We start from the raw sequence: 22,219 nt of genomic DNA, 5'->3' as shown, positions 1-22,219 counted from the left end.
CCTGACGTAGATTTATAGATAGAAATGAGCTCGCGTGGAATATTTTCTACAGAGTGTATCCATAAGTCATCTGTTTTGAAAACTGCTTTGAACGTTGAAACATATTGGAAGGATTCGATGGTAAGAGTTCCGGGAGCGAAAACGAGTCCTTGCGGAGTATTAATCCCATGCGTGAGCGTCAGTAACTTTGACAGGCATTAAGCTTGAGTGTGATGAGATGAGAAAGAATCAATGTATAATTTAAGGCTGTTTTGTAGTTGTCAAAAATCATCACGAGTATATGTAACAGCTCTTGTATTGTTCCACAGAATTATAGAAATCGCCGGTGGCCGAGAGGTATTCTCGCAGAGCCGAGGGAAGGTGCCAGCTAGAAAGTCGCGATTTCTGGCTGCGTCCAATTCCATAAATAACGAGGATATTCAGACTGATAATAAGCTGTCTGTTAAGAAGAATAACAAGTCCCCTAGCTCGCAGACCATATGGGAGTTACGAAGCCGGTAATTAAATCTGTATTTGATCAGCTGAAAAGACTTGTTGTACTCTGTCCATAAGGTTCCAACTGAATTACCGTTGATTTTTCAGATGCGGTGAAACCAGAAAGCAACGCGCAAATCGAGAAGTGACGGAGACCGTGTTCGCCTCCGAGGTGCACTCGGTGCGACGTAACGCCACGAAATCCATTCTCGATTACGACTCGCCCAAAAGCAACCGCAGCGGTCGCATAATTAATTACGATTCAATCTTGAATAGCAATAATGTAGAGTATACCGTACCGAAAAGTATTACCGACCTCGACTATGGATTACCGAAGAGCTGCGTAGACTATCAGTCGAATCACAACACCCCCGCGAGAAGCATGGCTATTGTCAGCGACGGCGAGGTTGTGGTATTCGACGATATCGATGACAATTGGCAGGGGCTGCGACTGGACTTGGCGTCGAGCAATACGAATCAAGTTTCGACGACGAGTCTAGATTTGGAGATAGACGATTCACAGAGAGGTCGTGTCGCCCCCGAACCGCCGAGTTCCAGCGTTGGAAGTACTCCTAGTCCTACGACGGCATATCATCGCAATACTTCGGAATTTTTCAAAGTAATATTCAGGAGAGGGGGCAGAACATTTATTGCATAATTTGCAGAGAACTTTACACAAGTGTATGTAATTTTTGTAGGTTGTTACGCCAGCGAGCGACTGTGAGGTAGATTCTCCCTCCCCAGAACGTAATCATAAAGTTGCAAGAGTAATTGGTGAATTACCAATCGCTCAATATTCTGGCAGCCCGAGACGTTATGGAGTTCGCGAAAATACACAGCTCCCTAGCTTATTATCATCACCTTCAATGTACATGACACCGAGACCTGGTTTCCCGCAAAGAGTATTGCCAACGACACCAAATCACAATGAGGTAAGAAAATATCATTTATGAAATTATATTGAGTGGCTTAACAGTGTACCTAATACTTATCTAATACTTGTTATCTTATATTCCAAGAAGGAAGATACTTCTGCAGAAATCGTAGTAGACAAGACTGTGATAGAAAATATTAGCACAGAAGATCAGCCTATAAATCCTTCATCTCCATCGCCAAAGGCCGAGGAGGAAGAGGAAGACTCTTTAAAACCGTCGACTTTGCCTGCTGATAATATAAGCAGTCTTGTCTCGCCGGGAGGCAGCACCTTCGACTACCTGTACGAATTTTCAGAAACACGGAAAGTGCTAGAAGAATTCTTCAAATGCCCGGCGCCGACGAAAGAAAAGGAAAACAATATAGAGTCCTTTCCTTTCCAGGTAAGTCTGCTGAAGCAGCAAAAATTCACAGATATTTACGAGATGTTTTTCTGTCACGGAGATATCTGGAATAAATAACATGAGAGTTTATAATTAGAGAAATACATTTATAATGATTGGCGCTTTTAAGAAAAGTCTGTGAAAATCTAAGGATATTTAGAGGACACATGCATGCATAATATATACGTAATGAAGAACAAATTAAAAACTTGTATATTGTAAATGACTAACACACTATTTTCTGTTGCAAGGATCTTGATTATGAATTACGAAGGCAAGGTGGAAGTGCGTATGTTGGTCAGCGATTAGCTAGTGGCCCACCCGCAACGGAGGAGGTTATGGTACATGAATCTCCTAAGAAGCAACGGGCCGAATTTCCACAAAATGTAAGTATATGACAGTATATGAAGCAAGAAACATTACCTTGACAATTTTATTTTTTTTTCCTTATTTGAAGAGCATTAATTTCGTTTCCCTTTGTGTCGGTAAAGTTTAACATGAGATTAATAATGTTTATTTATGTATTATAAACTTGGATGCAATAAAAAAAAGTACTTACAATGTAAATATTACGTTTTTAACAATTCTGAAGTATTAATTACCAATATTTGGAAATTATATTATTCCCAGTAGTCACATAGGTTCTAAATATATATCGATATTTATAGATACAGTTTTTAAGCTACACTGTGTGGTCGCTTAAAAGGCTTTCCATGCTTGCATCACTAATTGCGGTATTGCGAAACAAATATTTACACTTGGCTTTTTCTGCTTTTTTTAGACAGGTGAACACGAAAACAATTTCCTGGATCTCTCAGTAGGTACTGGCAGCAGTGAAGATCTTGGTGAGACTGAAGTCGGCTTACAAGTGGGACACTCACGTAATTTTACATTGAGCCCCGAGACGACCGACTGCGACAGCAATTGCGGCGACTTGGACAGCGAGGTATCCCTCATGATGATGGATAATGAATTGATGCCAGCAAGTGGCCTTCTCGGATCGGTCGGCGATTTGGGGAATAATTCGGATTCTCTGAGAATATACACTAGCATGCCGGTGTTAGAAGACGGCCTGTCTAGTGGACACGCGAGCGATACTGACAACAATAATCCTACTGTGATGCTCATGAAACGGCAAATAAACGAGATAGAGAAGGAGATTATACAGAGAACTCGTAACGACATGTTAGGCACGAATGAGAATGACTCCGGGAAGGACGTTAGTCTAAACGTAACAAAGGATATTTTACACTCGTTGAAGACTACGTCCCCTGATCTGTTTATCGCAAAGAAGGAAAATTCGTACGACACGAATGAGCTGCAGCTCGATGGATTGGATCCACTGGGCACACCGCCACCACCGGCACCTCAAGGACGGCAAAGTGTATCTTTAGAAGTAAACTGTGGCGAGGTGGAGGCGGCCATCAAAGATATCAGAATGGCTCTGCAAAGGACTAAAACTCTACCTGTGAAATCGCCATCGGAAGAACCACCGGAGCCGAGCGTTAGTCCGATATGGATACCAAGGTATTTTATGTTTTGTTTCATGCGGATAAGGGTATTCCAATTGTTGAAATTTGTCCAATATGTTGCCTCGGTACTGTTTTGCTTACCACTGTAAACGTTCCCCTTTTACGACATTGAATATACGTTTGGGATACCCTTTTGGGATTACCTCTGTGTTGCGTGTAAACGCATCTAACTAAGATGCAGTATAATGGATGGCAGGCGGAGAATCTGTATGGAAAGCAATAGCGAAGAATCTGATGCGCGTCGTATAGGTGACGATGCCGATGTGGAAATTGAGGAATGTCCAGACGAGGAGGAGGCGGATACCGATCTTGAAACGGATCGGTTGCTCGGACAACAGAGAACGGATGATCAAGGATTTTACGACGATAAGGTGGGCATACTTAAAATGTCGTTCTATATTATTCTTATTCATCACTTGTTATAACGATGTATCCTATTTCCTCAATAAGGATGTTTAGGCTAAACTAAATAAGTTACGGCACTTGTGACAATACATCATATACACGCACTCTCTTTAACACAACTTCCTACTAGGTAATATTGAGACGGTGCTAATGCGTTTAAATTCAGGGGGAAAAAAGGATACGAATAATCTACATTTTCCTGTATTCTGTGCGATTCGATGGTATCGGTGTTCTACTAATATCGTCTTGGTGTTATGCAGGGGTGGAGGAAGCCTAAGACTAGGACTATGTTACCACCAATGAATGCGAAAGTCGCTACTCCAAAGCAAACCCCTCCCAAAACATTGAGTGTCGCCCCGATAGAAACGCTAGCGCCTTCCGAGCCCATACCCTCGACGTCTGCCTCGATCTCCCCTCCTCCTGTAGTGTCTGTTATACAATCGTCGTCTTCTAACGAGTGCGAAGTAGCCACTCCCGCGCAACCTACATCGAGTCCGCAGAAGACCCCAGTCAAAAACTCCCCCTCATCCCCTCAGAGCCTCAAGGAATCCAACAACAAGGTGAAAAAGGTGCCCTTTCAAATGCTACCACGGAATCTGTTTTACTATTAGTGACTATAGATATTTATTTTCTAGTGTGCTTGCGGTAAAATAGCACATGTTGGTGCATGACAGTACTATCCTTCTGTTGCTAAACGAGATATGTACTAATCAGCTTAAATATAATTTACATTATCATCTATTAATCTCCCAATGCGTTTTCTAATGATAGAATATAGATATTTGATAATTATCAGAACGTTATTTATAATTCCCATACAAGTTTTACGATGATAGTCTTCATAATCACTAAAACAATAATAATAATTCATAATAATGATAATAAAATAAAATATTTTTTATTATATAGTTGAAAAATGTTTAAGCTGATTCTTTTTAAGAGAAAAGGTACTTTTTTTTATCTTATTGCTTTAGTTTTCCTTTATGGCTTCCGCTTATTATGCTTATTTTAATGTATAACAGAAACATCGTTAACGTATTTATAAAAATATCGCATACTAGATTATTTCGTATCCACAAATAGTGCAATGATAAGGAAATGCTTTATATAGGTTGATTTTTAATTATATGTGCTTTAAAGGAAAAACCTAAAGACTGAAACAAGAAAAAAAATGTGATATGAACATAAGTTGTTTATTTATGTATTATATAACATTTTTTCTTGTTTAGGCTATAAATTCATACTCCAAAAAATTAATATTTAATTAAGAATAGTTCATACTTTTTTTCTATGCTTTATAAAACAAAGCAAGTGTTATAATATGTTGCTTCGCAAAAGAAAAGGATTATAAAATTGCGATAGCATTTAGCGTCTATTCTATTTTATTACTATTATTATTACTACTATACTATAATTGTTACCACTATTGTTTCTAGACGTAAATATAGGGACATGTTAATGTTTATTAGCTTTCTTACATGGCAGTTTCTGCATGGTTAGCACATCCTACAGCTTTAAATGATTACGTACATGATATTTACGAGATTTAATTGCGAGCGTATTTATCAAAGCTTTATCTATCTATGGTATCAAAGTGCATTATCTGTCTTATTTTTCAGGATAAGGAGGGAAAGAAAAAGAGCAGAAACAAAGAAGGTATTGTCGCATTTTTATTCATACAATTGTTATTCTTGTATTCCGTAACGATTTTCTAAATATCAAAGTATTATTAATGTTATGATGCTAATATAATATTTCTCTTTCTATTGCTTGCTCGGATGTATATAATAAATTCGTCATCCGCTTCTAATCATTATTTTATGGTAGGTACTCTCTTCATATGTGCAAATTTATATTTTTTAACAATTAGAGTACAGTACAAACTTGCGAATCCAGCACTTCGATAATACAATGACACTATTCAATAATCTGGCACTATCGCGAGCTTCCACGATTCCTTGGACAAGAGGCAAGGGGGCGGGTTTACGTATATTGGTTTATCTACTCATTAGTGACTGACGACTGACTGTGTCGCCTACGTAACATTGTTTAAGCCTTCGCGAAAATAAATTGCCACTATTCTAATTTTGTTTGGTTTGTTGTAATACGCGGGGCAGTCTCGCGCTGCGCGTGTACTTGGTGCGAGACACTACCGTGTCTCTTGATTTTAGAACAGTTTTAAAATACTCAATTATTTTACCTCCTCTATTCCTTACATTCCAGTGGTCCGGTAAATCCATTAATCCGACACAATTTGGTTTTTAATAGTGCCGGATTAGCGAGATTGTACTGTATATGCTATTACACTATTACTGTATTATTAATGATAGCTGTAACTCAAAATCAATATTATTTACTGCACAATATTACTTAATGCTTTTATAGTATTTCTTGATAATCTAATGTTTCCATCTTGTGCATGTGTAACTCTGCTTTTAACACGTGCAATATGTTTTATCAAGGTGTATCTCTAAATTTATTATATGTACGTATATGTCATCTGCAGATCACGCTCAGAGATTTCAGATATTTACATTCCTCTATTTGTACTCCTCGATAAGGTTACCAATTATATTGATAAGCAGTGTATTGAGGAGTCTCATAAGTGTCATAATCTTTTAATGTGATGTGACTGTGACTGTTTCAATTGTGTACAATCTTTTCTCGTGCTTATATACGTATTGTAAATTAAATAAAATTACACACGGTGTAATTTCTATGTGAATAATAAAACAGAAAAAAAACAGTTGATCTAATCGCGAGAACAACAGGATTACAAAATCAAGGATTTTATAACTTCATTAAAAATTATATCGTTATGTGATATGAAGACTGCAATGTTAACTGAAGCTACAAACGACATGGAACAAAAGTATCCATTACTGGATACAATCATGTCATCTGTTAGACTGCCTCAATGTTCTTCTGAGCACTTAGCCGCCCTCGGCACACTGCACTATAAGACAAATGGGATAAAAAATCCTAAATGGTACGTGTCTGTGTCCCTTTCAGACTTGTTGGATGATCCATCAGTGTTGATCGAGGGTGTCTTGTTCCGCGCGAGATACTTGGGATCAACGCAATTGGTATGCGAAGGTCAACCGACGAAATCGACTCGCATGTGTCAAGCAGAGGAAGCCGTTTCCAGAATAAAGGTACATATGTATATGGCAACGCACTTCTTTTTATTTTTATCTCAGAACTGAGGCATACTATTCCTCTTGAACTGGTATTTTATACGTCAATTGCGAAAGATATGTATATACTATTATATACAGATATGTGTATATAAAAAAGCACAATATACATGATATATATATATATACATATATACATATCTCATGTACAAATAGAACTTGTATATGAGGACACTTTTTTTCTAAAGATTTTTGCGAAGCATCGAAAAAAGATTATGGAGTACAGTATGAATTATTAAGTGCAATGTAAATCATTCAACAGCCACGTATATTTTCTTAGAATGTTTGTTCTTAAAAGCAGTAACTACTAATTAAGTGAGCATATCGCGATATTTGATAGATAATGCATCCACATGATATGTTGTGTTCTGTTTAGGTCAGTAGCACTAAGTTTGGAAGACACATTATATAGACCAAATACAAATACGTTTACACATTGGCTAAATGTCTCAATTGTTGACTTTCTACTGTTGAAACGAAAATAAAAAAAACATTAGAAAATCTGTTAGAGAGTAAAATCGTTTCAAGAACTATTAGAATTAAACTACGAATAACAATAACGAAATTATATAGCAGCATGCTCTGATTGCTTTATACTATTTTAATTTGCTACTTAATTTGTAGTGAATAACAGTGCAATATTTTTATCTGCAATAATGTATTTCAATGTTAAGGTTTTTAACTTTTTGAGGATTTTTAAAACTTGCCATTTCCTTTCGATGTAATCACGAAATAAGTACTGTAAGATATTCCAAATAACATATCTATAACAATCATAAGAGATTTGCGGATTTCGAAACGCTTCTTTACCAAGTATAAAATATTTCAGTGTTATATTATTTTGAGACTTTACCTCATTAATTTACCTCAAATAGTTAAAATGCTGGAATCTTAAGTGATTAGTTAAACCTGAGAGTTTCCTGCAGGAAAGAGTACTGTCCAAATCGTGTTTTAAGACTCGTTTGTACTTCAGTTCTATATATGACAAATATATGTATTGCAAAAAGGACCATAGACCATAGTTGACCAAAATACTCTCCTTAGAAACTAGTACATATCGTGTTTATAGTGTACCCATTATATTTCCGTTTACATAGTCGATATTTTTATCGATAAAGTACAATGTACTTTCTTCTTTTATTAGTTCTTATAGTTTATGATATTGATCAATCTTACGAGGAAACTGTCAATATTAAGCAGACAAAACAGTAAATTCTTTCCTCCTACTCTTAGGTTCTGCTCATGGGCAATTAAACGTCAGCATTTAGATAAGATAGACCTTCTCTCGATCTGTAATAACCAATTAATAGTTATCTTTTTTACGCAGTTTTTTTTGCCATCGTCTGAGACGACTCGAAAGAGAGAGGAATCTCTAAATGCTGATTTCTGTCTACCTATCTGATAATTAATCTAAATATAACTGTGAACTGGCCGTTGTGCAAAGAGGCCTGAATGTTTCAGTGTAGCGCCCCCCTTCCTCACATCACCAACACCACCACCACCACCTGACCACCGAACACTGTCATCTTCTCAGTGTAACTTTTGATGTGATTTCTGTATGTCTGTCAGTCTTTCTTTCTCTCTTTCTTTTTTTCTTTGCGAATATTTGGGTTATATATCTGCTGTCCGCTTGCTATGTCCGCTTTCCCGTAGATTCTTGATCAACTTTACGCACAAAAGATCCGTGTCACTCACGGGAGCTATTGCCCTACTCACAATCAGTAACTACGTTCTCAACTATGCAAAAAATCCAACAAAATTACTGTACAACTGGTCGATAGAGAGGAAGAAAACTGGAAACGCGCGAGAAACCAACCTAGATGCAATATAACACACGGCTCTGTTTTAGGCAAATTTCTGGGAAGTTGCAAGAAATTTCATAGAATATTCATCATAACTTCAAACTTCAAAGAGATGTGATATCTGATTATAGCGAATCGATAGCCCGGTGATATACTACGATATTCTGATATGACAGTATCCTACAAGATTGAGCGTAATTAGTCACTTATATACATTCGTTCGTTCAATCTGATTTTTCAAGAATATAGATCGCTAAATATTTTTTTTCTGATGCCTTATTGTTGCATGAAGTGAGATTTTATATAGTTGAGTTGAGTAGATCAGGATTGCGGTTTTTTTTTATCGTTGCAAGAATATCTTGGTTGCAAAATTAATTGCAGGAATTAAAATAGAAATTATGTTTTCACGATTGAATATCCATTGTAAAAATAATTTCTAATTTAAAAAATTGATAATATTAAGAGCAGGAGTTGTAATACTAATCAGTTCTTTCAATAGTGTATGCATGATAATTGCAAGGCTGCTAAAGCTACGCTCTGATGTAGGCAGTGTAAATAATGAGAGAATATTGAGACTAAGATTTTGAAGAGTTTATACTTAATAGTCTGCTAAAATTTCTAGATGATTAATATCTCGTTATACATTGATGTAGCTTTTTAATAAGCCAAAAATTCGTGCTTACTTCATGCTTTTGAATAGCGCCAACAAAAGAACTTTACTCACGCTTGCAAGTAGATTTGTTTATATTTGCTTACGAAAAGACACTTGGAGTCAAAATTATTGTTACGGAGAATAATAATTCTATGTGTGGTCAATTGCTTGTATTTGTATTGCTCGTTTTCGCGGTGACAAAATTAGAAAAAATTGGCTGATCGAAGAAACAAGAAACACGATTGCTCATCGCGAGCCTTACCGTGCTTCGAGTTCTGAGTTGCTGGCTAAACACCTAGAGACTTACAGCCAAACATGCAGCGTCCGCTATCAATACGTTCTTAAATTACAACAATTACAGCGGATCCGCGTTTGCTCGTCCGTACCGACATTACCATTCTGTACTGTAACTTAACATAACGCTTGCACGTTGCACAGCTTCCAGACACCGTGAGCTTGTCCGAAGGCAAAATTGCATAATGAAGGTCGCATCGTGTGCCAAAGTATATGCTACCGGACTAATGCATTTATATATGTGTGAATGATTTGATCCGGCATACGATATAGAGGTGACACACAAGCATGACACACTGTGCATAAGAGAAAAGTAAAGCCGTATTTGGTATAGCAACTCAAGAACTCATGAACATTGGCTCTTTTGCCTCTCGTTCTGTCGGTGGTGCGTGGCAATGTGACTAGCAGAGCCTTTGTTTGTTTGTTTGTTTGGCGCGTACATAACGGAAGGATGATGGGCCAGTGCCGATGCAGGCAACACTCTTAAACTATGGGGGGCAGCATGGGTATGGTCGCTGCAGCATTGCCTCGCAAGGAAGCCTAGAGGAGGACGAGTGCGACTCGAGCGAAGAACTTATAGGAAGCGCTTCTGGTGGGGGCCAGTCCGAGTCACAAGCGCTTGGGGCCCAGCCGAAACTGGCCCCGATCAGTGGCTGCTTGGGGCCCACAACCGTTTTCAGACTACAGTTTCTTGGGTCGGTGGAGGTGGAAGAGGAAGGGGGCCGTAAACGGCGTAAGCGCCTTAAGAACCACATGGTGGAGGAGGCTGTGACAAAAATAAAGGTCCGCCCTCATTGCCCTTCATCCCAGACAACCACCCCTTTCGCTGTTAAATCCGAGTGACTGCCCTTTGGCTCTAACAAGAGCAGTCGTTCGACCGTTTCATCCCTCTATTGATTTATATAACACCGACGAGGGTCAAACCTTCTTACGGCCATTTCATCATTACGGCTTGACAACTTTATTTTATTCGGCCCACAAAACCCGCAGCAATTTCCCATAATATGCACTTTTCAGTTACGATACTCATATTACCTGCGTACACATGCACATTCTTCATAAATCATAGCGACGAGTCTCTTGCAAGTTAAATGTTGCGTCAAAGTTAGGCGACTTTTGTCTCTCAAACTCTCAGGTTTGTGATAGCGCCGTTAATGATTATGCTCAACTTTATACAGTTTTTACACTATCGTGCACTATCTTATTTTACTAGAAATTAAGCGTTATGTGTGTTTAAAATATTAATATTATACGTATGTATCATATACACATATATTTTTAATTAATTACTTGTTTATCTCTACTTTGTTACACATGCTGCTTCCTTATGATAGGCGCTGGTACGTATATTCTGTGTGAAATGTATAGGACATCCGTGGTAATGCAACATTTTTCTAAAAAAAGATATGTGTTGTGCTTATTCAGGCACCGGACGGTGACACTCAGCCAAGCACGGAGGTAGACCTCTTCATCTCGACAGAGAAGATCATGGTTCTCAATACTGATTTGAAGGAGATCATGATGGATCACGCGTTACGCACGATTTCGTACATAGCGGATATCGGCGATCTGGTAGTGCTAATGGCACGGCGTCGTTTTGTGCCGCATGAAATGGAAGAAGTACCGAAGATTAACCGAACTCCGAAGATGATATGCCACGTTTTCGAAAGCGAGGAGGCTCAATTTATAGCACAAAGTATCGGACAAGCATTCCAAGTAGCTTACATGGAGTTCCTAAAGGCAAATGGGATAGAGGATCATAGCTTCGTTAAGGAGATGGATTACCAGGAGGTGCTCAATTCGCAGGAGATATTCGGCGACGAGCTGCAGATGTTCGCGAAGAAAGAGATGCAGAAAGAGGTAATCTACGGAATGCTAATCTGCGTCACCTTTTCCATTTGCTGACTCGAGAGTGACTACGATTCTCACTCTAACGGCTCGTGGAAGTTTTTGTCGGTTTATACCCAACTCATCGGAATTATTAATACATGTCGGTTTCTCGTAAATTCCCAATATTGAATTAACTTCACCCTAGTTTCCAGGAGAACTATGTATCGCGAATTGAAACGCGGATGACAATTATCGCGATCGACTTAAGGAAAATTTCGTAATTGCATTGGAGTAAAAATCTCTCTGTTTGCAGGTAGTGGTACCGAAAGCGAAGGGTGAGATCCTCGGTGTTGTGATTGTTGAGTCCGGCTGGGGCTCGATGCTGCCAACCGTAGTCATAGCGAATCTCGCGCCGGCCGGCGCCGCCGCACGTTGCGGTCAGCTTAACATTGGCGATCAGATAATAGCGATTAACGGTGTATCGTTAGTCGGCTTGCCTTTGTCCACATGTCAGACTTACATAAAGAACTCGAAGAATCAAACGGTCGTCAAGCTAACTGTCGTGCCGTGTGCACCTGTGGTCGAAGTGAAAATCAAGAGACCCGACACGAAATATCAGTTAGGATTTAGTGTACAGAACGGAGTGATATGTAGTCTATTGAGGGGTGGTATCGCCGAGCGGGGCGGAGTACGAGTGGGTCATAGGATAATTGAAATCAATAATCAGAGTGTTGTTGCTGTACCGCACGAAAAGATTGTTAATCTTCTTGCTACGTCAGTGGGAGAGGTACGTAAGCGCGTGGAACTAAAGTGCTTTTAGTGTGTGCTTCGTGTGCTTATTATTTGATAGAATAAAATATCAGGAAGCAGTTATATGTATGAGGGTCAAAGAACATTCTCTTCTTTTCTAGATTTTGATGAAAACGATGCCCACGTCTATGTTTAGGCTGTTGACCGGCCAGGAGTCTCCGGTGTACATATAAAAAGCGTTCAGTTGCCTGGCTGATGCGTAGTGAACAGACAATACATCCACCATCCACTACCATACTATCCGCTACCTTTACTGTACAGGTTATTCAATGCAAATCGCTTTGTGTTTTCGATTCTTATGGGACGATTCGATACATTCACCAGCTCCTGCTTAGTAAACGAGACCTACATAGGGGTACGTCGCAAAAACGTTACTAAATATCTACTCAAGCATAATTTATATGATTATCGATTATTGTAAGAGATATTCGTCTAGTTCTAATCAATGAGATTCTCTATAACATAAATATGTTCCCTGAAATCTTGCGAGATATTGTTTCGATGCCGGTTAATGCATTATGTCAATGCATTGCGGTGTTTAATTTATTGTCTGAGCGGTGTAGAACTTGCGGCGAAATTGTCGCGATTACTCAGGCGTTCGATTTATTACGAGTCTAGCAAAACGATAGGGGGAAAAATAATATTGATTTTCAGTGCACAACAAGTGGATGTTACAGAGAATCGCATTATTCGCGCCAAGGAAGATGATATAGGTGATGCAGTTGCACATGATTATAAATAGCACAAAGCTCTTTACCAACAGCTGGAGCAGGGCTGGAATTGTATATTACGTAGTTTAATGACGTAGTAATATTTATAAAAAGGATCTCCCTCTATCTCTCGCGGAGACACTTTAAGCTAAAGTGTTTATTTAATCTTTTTTATCCTTAAGGCCGGCGAATACTTGCGGCGCGACGCCCGAGTTTATTAATTTGTACTAAAATTACTATCTTACCGTAGTAAACTTCGGACGCGTAAATCTCGTGATAAATAATGCCATAGTAATTATATAGAAGAGCACAGTAACGTATTCTATAATATATGAGAGGGATTTTTTTAAGAGAGTAGATTAATCTGTTTTTTGCAATACGTTAAGCTGACTTCCGGCAAGAGATAAATAAACTGTGTATCTCTCTCGTCGAATACACGGAAATGGTCAGTGGACAAAAATGTTGATTCAACATCATGTATGCCTACATATCGCTTTATCAATGCTATTCTGTCGTATACTCACCTGTATCAAAGATGAAGTCGTAACGTTCACCGCGCGATATTATTTTTCGGAGCGACGTTTGAAAGTCCTTCATATTATGCCTCATAAATGACTGTCACTCGCGAGAAAATAGGTAAATAAAAAAATTTTAAAGTTTATTTACTCCGAATATTGCTATATCCGTAAGTGCACAATTTCCTAATAAATATTTAAAGTTAGTGTACATTTTTGGAAAAAATATGCACGCCTGTGTGTGTATGTGTGTGCGTTTGTGTGTAAGAGAGAGACTTGTTTTTTGTTTCTCGCGAATGGTAGTCAACTGTAAACTTGCAAAAGTCATCTTGTTCCCAGTATGTTACATTAATCGCGCTCGCTTCTTCGATCACATATTGATAAATGTTGAGAAATGGCTGTGTATTTAAGAGTCTACATTTTATAGACGTAAGACCGTACTCGACTTAGGCACTTTAGAATAGAGGCCTTTAAATTTTTCAATACTTTACGTCCTCTAGCTCTCTCTTTCTCTCTTGATATTTCGTGAATTCCCCGCTCGTTTTATTAGGGATTCAACATCTTCATCGAATTGTTAACTCTAATTGAATCTTTAACTTAAAATTCATGGTAGTAGAGCTGTTCAAAGTATATTACGCTGACAATTTTTTAAGTACTTATCGATTAGAAGCCTTCATATCTCTCGAAATTTTCTCACGCCATTCCGAAGCATCTCGCATCTCAATTTGGAAAATAATATTTTCGAGTAATCTCGTCTCGTTACGCAGATTTCCCACGAAAGATTGATGAAGAACGCTTTAGAAATCTTTCTACCGCTCGATTCCTATCGATCTAATTTTGTAGAATAAAGTTTCTTTTAATTCACTCGTTTTTCGCGTTCGGAAAAGTTCAGTTCGTAAAAATAGTCGTAGTAGTTAATCGTAAAATGGCTTATAAATTATAGACTGCACCTTATCCGTATCAGCTTGCAGTAAGTCTTCACTCACCGTGTATAATACTTACATGTAAAATATGTAAATTGTATTCGACTCAATGTGGCTTCACTGCATATAGGCATACAAAATGAAAATCTAGCTTTTCCCGACTTGTAGTAACTCTTCGTCAATGGAAAGTTTCTTCTAAAATATAACAGACTGACTCACTTCTATGTGTGACCCAATATAAAAAAAATTACTCATTCTAGAGAAACGTAAATTCTACAGTCGTATTACTACAAAAAAAAAGAAGAAAAGTCCTCTTCTATATAAATACTATATGCCATAATAATCTAAGTTTTATCTATTTTTGCTGAAAATTTCTCACCTTCGAGCTATTCTGCTTCAAATATCAAGAAGTGTGCGATGACAAACTTTGAGATTCCTGATGTCTGATAAAATTTCAATGCCAAAGTACATTAAGTAGGCGTAACGACGAGACAGCGGAGTATACGCATAATTTTCGACGAACTGAAAAAATAATTATTCAGATTTTGTCTGAGAATGTGCGAATCATTTAAGGAACGATGTATCCTAATTTGCAAAAAATTGAACTTGCGTTGTATTTATCTTCTGACATAATTCAGATATATATAGGGCATTTAAAGAGCAAGCGTTCATAGGATTAAGTAGGACGTTAACTAAATATCGTGTAAAAGATATCTAATAAACATGAGGAAAATTATCTTTTCGAGGATAGAACCAATTAGATTGCTCTCGACATTGTACAAACTGAGAATTGTTTCTATCTACAAAAAGACGAGATTTTCGAGGCATGTTGATTAAACATCTTTCGCCTAATGAATACGCTCTTCGGATCTTGAACTCTTCTTTTTTAAACAGCCCTTGTAAGTCATAAAATTTGTGTTCACATAGTGTCATAATACATATTGTAAAAACAATCATACGTAAACCTGTTTAAAAGTGACGAGGAATGCTAATTTTGTAACAAATAAACTAGAATTTAATTTCGGAAGATCGAACATGTGTTCTGGGCTTTGCTCTCTTTGCTTTGTCGACATAACAGACATGGATTCTCCGTATATAATTGTAAGTCGATTCTTCGATTACACTGATATCTTCAAAGATCTCTCTGATTTGCCATAGACACGATATTTCCTACGGGACAATTCTCTGTGAGGCACGTGGATGAAGGGCGTGTAAATAAAAAATGTTTTGTTGTCTACGATATTTAGTGATGTAAAAGCGAAAGTGTGACGCGGTGCACGACGCCGCAAATCGATACGGACGGAAAGCCTCGTGAGGATAGTTACGTGAGAAATGTCACGAAATATATGTATAAATATATGGTAATTCCATTACTTCATCGAGGAGGGTGTAGCGAAGCATATTACGATATTGCATATCATGGGGAACCGATATATCATTGTGGAGACCTTCATTCATTACGGGCAGATATCTAAATGAGTATGCAGAAAGTATTATCTTTTGCCGGAATCATCAGAGTCTAGAATAAATCGCGACTATATACGTTAGGGCAATGGATTTTGGCATAGAAATTTTAACCATATATTCGACGAGCAACACAAAGCGGTATGAATATAATATATGGGATCAAACAAGATGTGTTATATATTGGGTGGCTGAAACTTATCTAGTCATTACGCTAAGAATAAGATGAATATATAAATATAAATAAAAATAAAGAAAAGTATATATATATACATATATATATACATAATAAGTTAATACTCAGCCATCGCAAGCCATCCTGACTGAATGTGTCTAGCCACATTTTAATAATGACATCTGCAACTTGTACTGTCAATCTGGCCTTGCGTGGTCATTACTTGTATGTTCGTTAGAGATGAAATGTAATATTATTAAATCGTCATTACACACAGTCTTCGTTTGTTGACTCAAATTTTATGAGAAAAAAAAACAATCGACTTTTTTGTCTTAATAACTGGAAGGTATACATATAAGTTATTAAAGTATGGCTTCTTGAAGTATTTACGAGCGTAAATTAATAAATATATAGACTCATTTGACTTTATCTGTTGATATTCTATTGATATTCTTCACCTAAATTCTTTTTCTATACATTTTTTTTCTAGATTTTCTACGATTGTTGGTAAATTATATTATATATGAACGAATGCGAGGGGAGGAGATCTAGTAAACTTGTTCCGTTTATAAATTTAAATAAGCGTACACAGTTCGTCGAAATGAGAAAGTTTCGTCGTGTAATTATTTCCAAGCGCTGTAAGACATTTTGTGTCACGCTTGTCCTCTTTAACGAGGACATTGGCAGGTAATGTCTGATTTATGGAATATTTCGTCGATGACAATGCATGTCTTGCATCATCGAGCCTTACAAAGTGAAGAATGATGATCGTGCAAAGTCAGTATGAATGGTAGAAAAAAATTCCAAAATTGCAGTCAGAATCGTTATGAGGCAATTGAGAAAGAACCCAGCCATTCATGATAAATAAATAAAATAATTATATCTTACACACACACATATATATAGAGCTTGCGCTGTAGCTTCACCAGTCATGAAACATGCTACAAGATATCTCATGACTGTCCTTATCAATGTTTGTGAGTGTATAATAAGTTATAAACTATAAGTGAGCTATTGAATGTGTATATGGTATATGCTAGTCCATACTAAGATACAATAAAATGTAATTTTGAATTCAAATTCATACGTAGTTATGTCTGTCACTTTGAAGCACGGTATATGATGCAACTATGAAAACGATATATAGCTTTTCTATTTTTCTTTTCTCTCTTAAAGGCTTTATTTCTTCAAAATATTCCACGTGACATGTGAAGCAATGAGGTATATACATTATGAAGCTTGTTCATAAAAGCGAGCTAAAATTATCTAAACTATTAATATCGTGGAAAAAGTAGAAGCACCGACGAGCCACTCCTCTTTCTTTCTAAAATGTCCTAACGAGCTTCTTTACATCCATTTTAGCACCGAGTTAATGTTGATAAGGACATTTTAATACACTTTGTTATAACAGAAATACAAAATGACATATCATTTAAGCCTATAATGCTTATAAAAAAGAAATCAGTTTTATTCGTTCTCCATCCGTTAGTATTTTATTGTTATATTATTAGCTTCCACATTCTATTACTAATTTAGCAACATAGAAGTTTAAAATAAAATTTTATTTTGTAAATTTTAACATGTGTGTTTCACACATTTCGGTAAAGCAATGGTTAAACGAACGTAAAAAAAAGAGGGAACTAACATATTTCATACATGATTCATTACCGATTATACTTAATGAAATGTACATATAGCGGTATTTAACTTTTTGGATCTTAATTATTAGTTTATGTACGTTAATTATTCCATAGTAGCTCTTGGAAAATCTTTCGTATCGCACTGGCACAACGTGATAATGCATACAATAGAATAATTATTCTAAATATCCCAAACTCTTAATAATAATTTCTTTATTATTGCAGATTATCTACAATTGTTTTAACCTATTCCCGTGTCCTTAGATTACAAAACCTCTCTGTTGTAATTATTAAAAAAAAAAGGATCATTAATGCAATGTCCCCATTTTGTGGATACCTATATACTAACTGGTTGTACTTTTTCTCACATTTGATGCAATAAAACGTACATTAGGTATAAATCATTGACATTTTTTTATTAAGCCGATTATATCAATATTAAGATTAATTTATTGAGCCAATGCGTTGTGATAATTGTGTTAAATATGTCTATCAATATATATATACTATATATATTCCTTTGCCACCGTTTTGTTACAAAGATATTGTTTCTACTATTTTTCTATTTATTTACTTACATAATGTGCAACGTATGTAAATTTAACTATTTTTTGCGTATGTTCAATTCTCGTTACGATCGTTAATTTTACTTATCAAATGGAAAATATTTACGGAAAATAATATACGTATATATATATATATGTATATGTGTGTAACTATGTATTTTACATTGTCTCCTTCAAGTAAGCAGTCGTCATAAAACAATATTCTTTTTATGTATTTTAATCGAGTCGATTTTCTCTATGTTAAAATTTATTGTATCTTAACGAACAGAATTTGTTCATTGTGAGACACAATAAAAAATGTTTCTATTCTCCTTACTTATATTTACACATTATAAGCAATTAATTGGCAATCATTATTAACATAATGGAAGATTTCTATTCACTTATAGCTCAACTTTTCTTAGCACAAATCAAATGTATTCAAACGTTTCTCCTTATTATACATTGAAAATTAAAGAGCTTTCGCGATAATCTACACCTCGCAACGAAATAATCGTAGATGTCGAAAGACGCTTAAGTTTACATAGATTGAAAATGCTTTCGTATCTCCTTTAATATAATATTTATAAGACATGTGAGATAAATAATAGCTCTATTACAGATCGGCCTTATCGTTCTCTAGTCTACGTATGCAAGGATACTTAAATCTATGGTGTATTAGACAGAGACAACCAGTTAGCATACATAATAAATTTGTTTCAAAGAAAAGAATGTCACATGTCAAAACGTAGATCTCTCAATCTCATCTTTAAATAATACATTAGGAAGAAAAAGGAAAGTACAAGTTGCAAATTGCACTAGCAGCAATATATTGAAAGAATTGTATGTCGCGTACTTTTCCTTAATATAATTTCAAACTTATGTAACATATCTCATCGCATCTTCTCACAAAGAGAGGCTTCCTCTTGCGCAACGTTAATGTAGGAAGAAGATATTTACGAAGTTTCTCAATGAGCGATTGAATAAATTCAACAGTGCTTTTGCATTTCCCCCACGATATAGAAAATATCCATTCTGTTTTACTCTTACAAAACTTTTATTATTTTTATAGCAAAATTGTGGACACAGGTGTCGGATACGCAGTTGGTGCGGGTAAGGTGATCAAAAGTCTGGGAAAGGTAGGAGTAACGTCGCTTTGCTTTGTCGTGGGCGATCTGACAAGGCTGAGATCAGTTGTCCATAGCGTATCTTCGAGTCCACTCTTTGGCATTACGTATCGCTTCGCTTTCGTTGACTTTCCAAAGTTCAGCTACATCATTTGCCAAAGGATCGTCGGGATTCGGCGCGCTCAGGAGCGCTTGTATGGATAGCAGAACTGTTCTGATTTGAAGCGCTGGACTCCACTTGTCCTTGAGGATATCCAGGCAAATCCTGCCCAATCTACAGATAAATCGAGATAAATCATGTTAAAGCGTCACAGCATACCGAGACAGTAGATTACCTGTCTTTGTCATTTTTATTTAAAAACCGATCAATTTCTTTTAAACATAGATATACATGAGCGATTTTAATTGCAATCTATATCGTTAGATTTATGTCAAAATAATATTTTGCGTGACTTCTTTTCTCGACTTATGCGAAACGCAATAAATGCTTGATAAAAGCGAGACTTGCACGGTTTTGATAATCAAGATAGATATATCACATGTTGTCATCTTTACCTGTCTATATTTGGATGATATATTTTTGTGATAAACCTAACTTTCGGTGCGGACATTGGGTAATCTTCTGGTAGGAACAATTCAAGCTTAAACAATCCACCTTCGAATGGCGAATCTTCAGGTCCCGTTACTATTACGTGAAAATATCTAGCATTTGTATCATCTGGCACGGCGCTGATACCAGGAACTGGCTCTTGCATTAATCTTTGAGTTTCTTTAATAATCCTCCGTGGTAACGCCGCCATTGCTTATGCAAAGATCTGTGAGGAAAAGAAATTTGCAAGGTTACTAAGGATTATTCTTGCATACAATGTACCAAACTGTTTGGCCGTTTCGGCAAACAGTCTCGAATTGGAATCCGAAAGTTCATGTAAAATTAACTGCAAAACGACGATCTCTATCATCATTTTTCACTCTCAAAAGCTTCACTCAACAAGATTCCTCAATTTAACAATTTTTTTCAAGTACATATTTTTTTACAAAACTCGCGTAAACGAAATGAAACAGCTACCCTGTGTTTTCTTTTCCACTTGTCTTTCCTTTACAAATACATGATAATTTGCGACGCGAATTTAAATCCGACGACTAACGTAGCAACGAATTGCACTTCGTGTCACGCTGGGAACCTTAATGAAACGTTCGTACGCGAATTGTCGTCAATAAACGTAATTTTTTCTTTTGTTACAAAATCGTCTCATATTAAATCACAAAGAACAGACGCGATGACGCGAAAATCATCCCGAGCCACCACGCCAGCATCTCTCGCATACCAACGAGAGTACTTTACTCTCTTTCTTTCCTTCTCTCTCCCACCCTTTCTACACAAAACACAATGCTGACCGCCGAGCGGTCATCTCGCACCACCGCGATTTACAAACCGGATATCCTGGCATGTGTCGAGAAGGCGGGGGATCGATAATCTCTTTCGCGGCCAACTCGTCAATGGGCTACGGACGAACGACGATCGGCTACGAGTTGACAGCGTTGACAGCTTTGCCACACCGAGCGGAGCACGTACGCGCGCACACACACTCGCCTCCGCGCGCGTACGTGCTCCGCTACGTATGCGCGCGCGCGCGTATGTGTGTATGTGTGCGTGCAGAGATCCACGGTACGCGCTGCCAAGTGTCGGGGACGACGTGACCGCGTGAACGTGAATCCTTTCGCGGATGATAAACGGGCGCGCGATAAATCCAGGGGGCAAAATCCGGAGTTCGTGGGCGACAGAAAGAAAGAAAGAGCGTACAGATCGCGCGCATCCCGGATAGTATAATAAACAAAGGGTGCGAGCGACGTAGCGGCGATCCGGTTGCCCCGGGTTGTCGTTATCGGCGCCCCGACACGGCACACGGTCGCGCACCGTCCGCACGCGGATACGTACGATATTCCCTACGTAAAGAGCTCGCAGTCGCGTCTCACGCGAGCCTCCTCAGTCCTCCGGCAGTTTCTCTTTTTTTCTTCTCTCCCCGCGACCACCTCTCTCTCTTTCTCTCGGCGACTCCGGTGTTCCTCCAGAAAACCTCGTTGTTAACGCGCTCGCTCGCGCTCGTTCTCCTGGCTAGTCGTCGTCGTCGTCGTCGTCGTCGTCGTCGCCGTCGCCGTCGCCACCGCCACCGCCGCCGTCGGCCTCACGTCGGCCCCGCAGCCGACTCTCCGGGGAAGGTGGGGGAAAGAGGGGGAGGAGTTGGGACCCAACCGGCCGGTGATCCACGGGTCCACGGGGGCTACTCGATCGCGGCCCGCTAATTCAATTTTCACTCGTGCCGTGGACGGTGGTACCGCACACGGTCGATGGTTGGTCGCGGCTGGTCCTTGGTGGTTCGGTTCAGTCAATGGTCCCCTTCACAGCCGCCTCTCGCGATTCATTTTATCACGCTGCTTGATGGCGCTGCTCGCTCTCCAGTCTGAGACTCTCTCCCGTTCCTCCGGTTCTCTCGGTTCGTCCGCGTTTCTCCGGTCTGTCCGTAATCCGTATCTCTCACTCGCGGGGTCGCGGGTATATCTCCGTTCACTTTCTCTCTCTCTCACACACGCGCGCGCGAGTTCAACCCGTTCGTTCGACACGCGATAACACCCCGCTCGCCCGATACCCTTTATTCGTCCGTTGTCTCGGAGAGCGTTGGAGAGCGTCACCGAACGACCGAACTACGAAGTCATGAAGTCACGAGAGAGGCTAGACTGGCTAGAGTGCGACGACGAGAGCGCGCGTTGACGGGACCGACCACCGACCATGGCAGAATCTGCGGAAGAAGA

At 38.3% G+C, this 22,219-nt stretch overlaps 2 protein-coding genes across 5 annotated transcripts in view; one reads left to right on the top strand and one right to left on the bottom strand.

The window, feature by feature from the left end:
- The window catches only part of LOC112457011, a 40,066-nt gene extending 22,887 nt beyond the window's left edge, over positions 1-17,179 (top strand). Inside the window, exons 4-18 of one of the 3 annotated variants that reach the window (XM_025019869.1) lie at positions 309-497; positions 583-1,093; positions 1,173-1,406; positions 1,497-1,790; positions 2,042-2,176; positions 2,572-3,317; positions 3,504-3,693; positions 3,988-4,296; positions 5,347-5,383; positions 6,740-6,882; positions 10,123-10,455; positions 11,007-11,012; positions 11,098-11,532; positions 11,816-12,289; positions 12,414-17,179. In XM_025019869.1, the coding sequence (XP_024875637.1) occupies positions 309-497; positions 583-1,093; positions 1,173-1,406; positions 1,497-1,790; positions 2,042-2,176; positions 2,572-3,317; positions 3,504-3,693; positions 3,988-4,296; positions 5,347-5,383; positions 6,740-6,882; positions 10,123-10,455; positions 11,007-11,012; positions 11,098-11,532; positions 11,816-12,289; positions 12,414-12,485 (4,108 nt within the window). In that variant the 3' untranslated portion in view covers positions 12,486-17,179. Of the gene's footprint in view, positions 1-308; positions 498-582; positions 1,094-1,172; positions 1,407-1,493; positions 1,791-2,041; positions 2,177-2,571; positions 3,318-3,503; positions 3,694-3,987; positions 4,297-5,346; positions 5,384-6,739; positions 6,883-10,122; positions 10,456-11,006; positions 11,013-11,097; positions 11,533-11,815; positions 12,290-12,413 lie in introns of all 3 variants that reach the window. The other 2 variants (XM_025019870.1, XM_025019867.1) reach the window with 2 other exon arrangements.
- Positions 17,180-17,934: 755 nt separating this feature from the next.
- LOC112457015 (ubiquitin-conjugating enzyme E2 N) lies at positions 17,935-22,145 on the bottom strand. Of its 2 annotated transcripts, none has more exons than XM_025019875.1 (3): positions 21,348-22,145; positions 19,967-20,226; positions 17,935-19,685 (listed from the first exon to the last, which is right to left on the bottom strand). In XM_025019875.1, exons 2-3 carry the CDS (start codon positions 20,209-20,211, stop codon positions 19,475-19,477), a joined length of 456 nt encoding a protein of 151 aa, XP_024875643.1. In that variant the 5' UTR covers positions 20,212-20,226; positions 21,348-22,145; the 3' UTR covers positions 17,935-19,474. The 2 variants fall into 2 exon arrangements, with proteins under 2 accessions (XP_024875643.1, XP_024875644.1); XM_025019876.1 differs by lacking the exon at positions 21,348-22,145 and adding an exon at positions 20,845-21,004.
- Positions 22,146-22,219: the final 74 nt, after the last annotated feature.

This window comes from Temnothorax curvispinosus, unplaced genomic scaffold, assembly GCF_003070985.1.
Source record: "Temnothorax curvispinosus isolate PA1 unplaced genomic scaffold, ASM307098v1 QBEX01007415.1, whole genome shotgun sequence".
In the NCBI taxonomy this organism is placed as follows: Eukaryota; Metazoa; Arthropoda; class Insecta; order Hymenoptera; family Formicidae; genus Temnothorax; species Temnothorax curvispinosus.
Note: the sequence above shows the minus strand (reverse complement) of the source record. Positions and strands in the feature narration are given on the sequence as shown.

What these genes read in the sequence shown, in the direction of transcription:
- LOC112457015 (XM_025019875.1), bottom strand. Translation starts at nt 20,211, where the DNA reads ATGGCGGCGTTACCACGGAGGATTATTAAAGAAACTCAAAGATTAATG. An exon ending in TATCATCCAAATATAGACAG is followed by an intron (nt 19,686 to 19,966) that starts GTAAAGATGACA and finishes ATTTATCTGTAG; the next exon opens with ATTGGGCAGGATTTGCCTGG.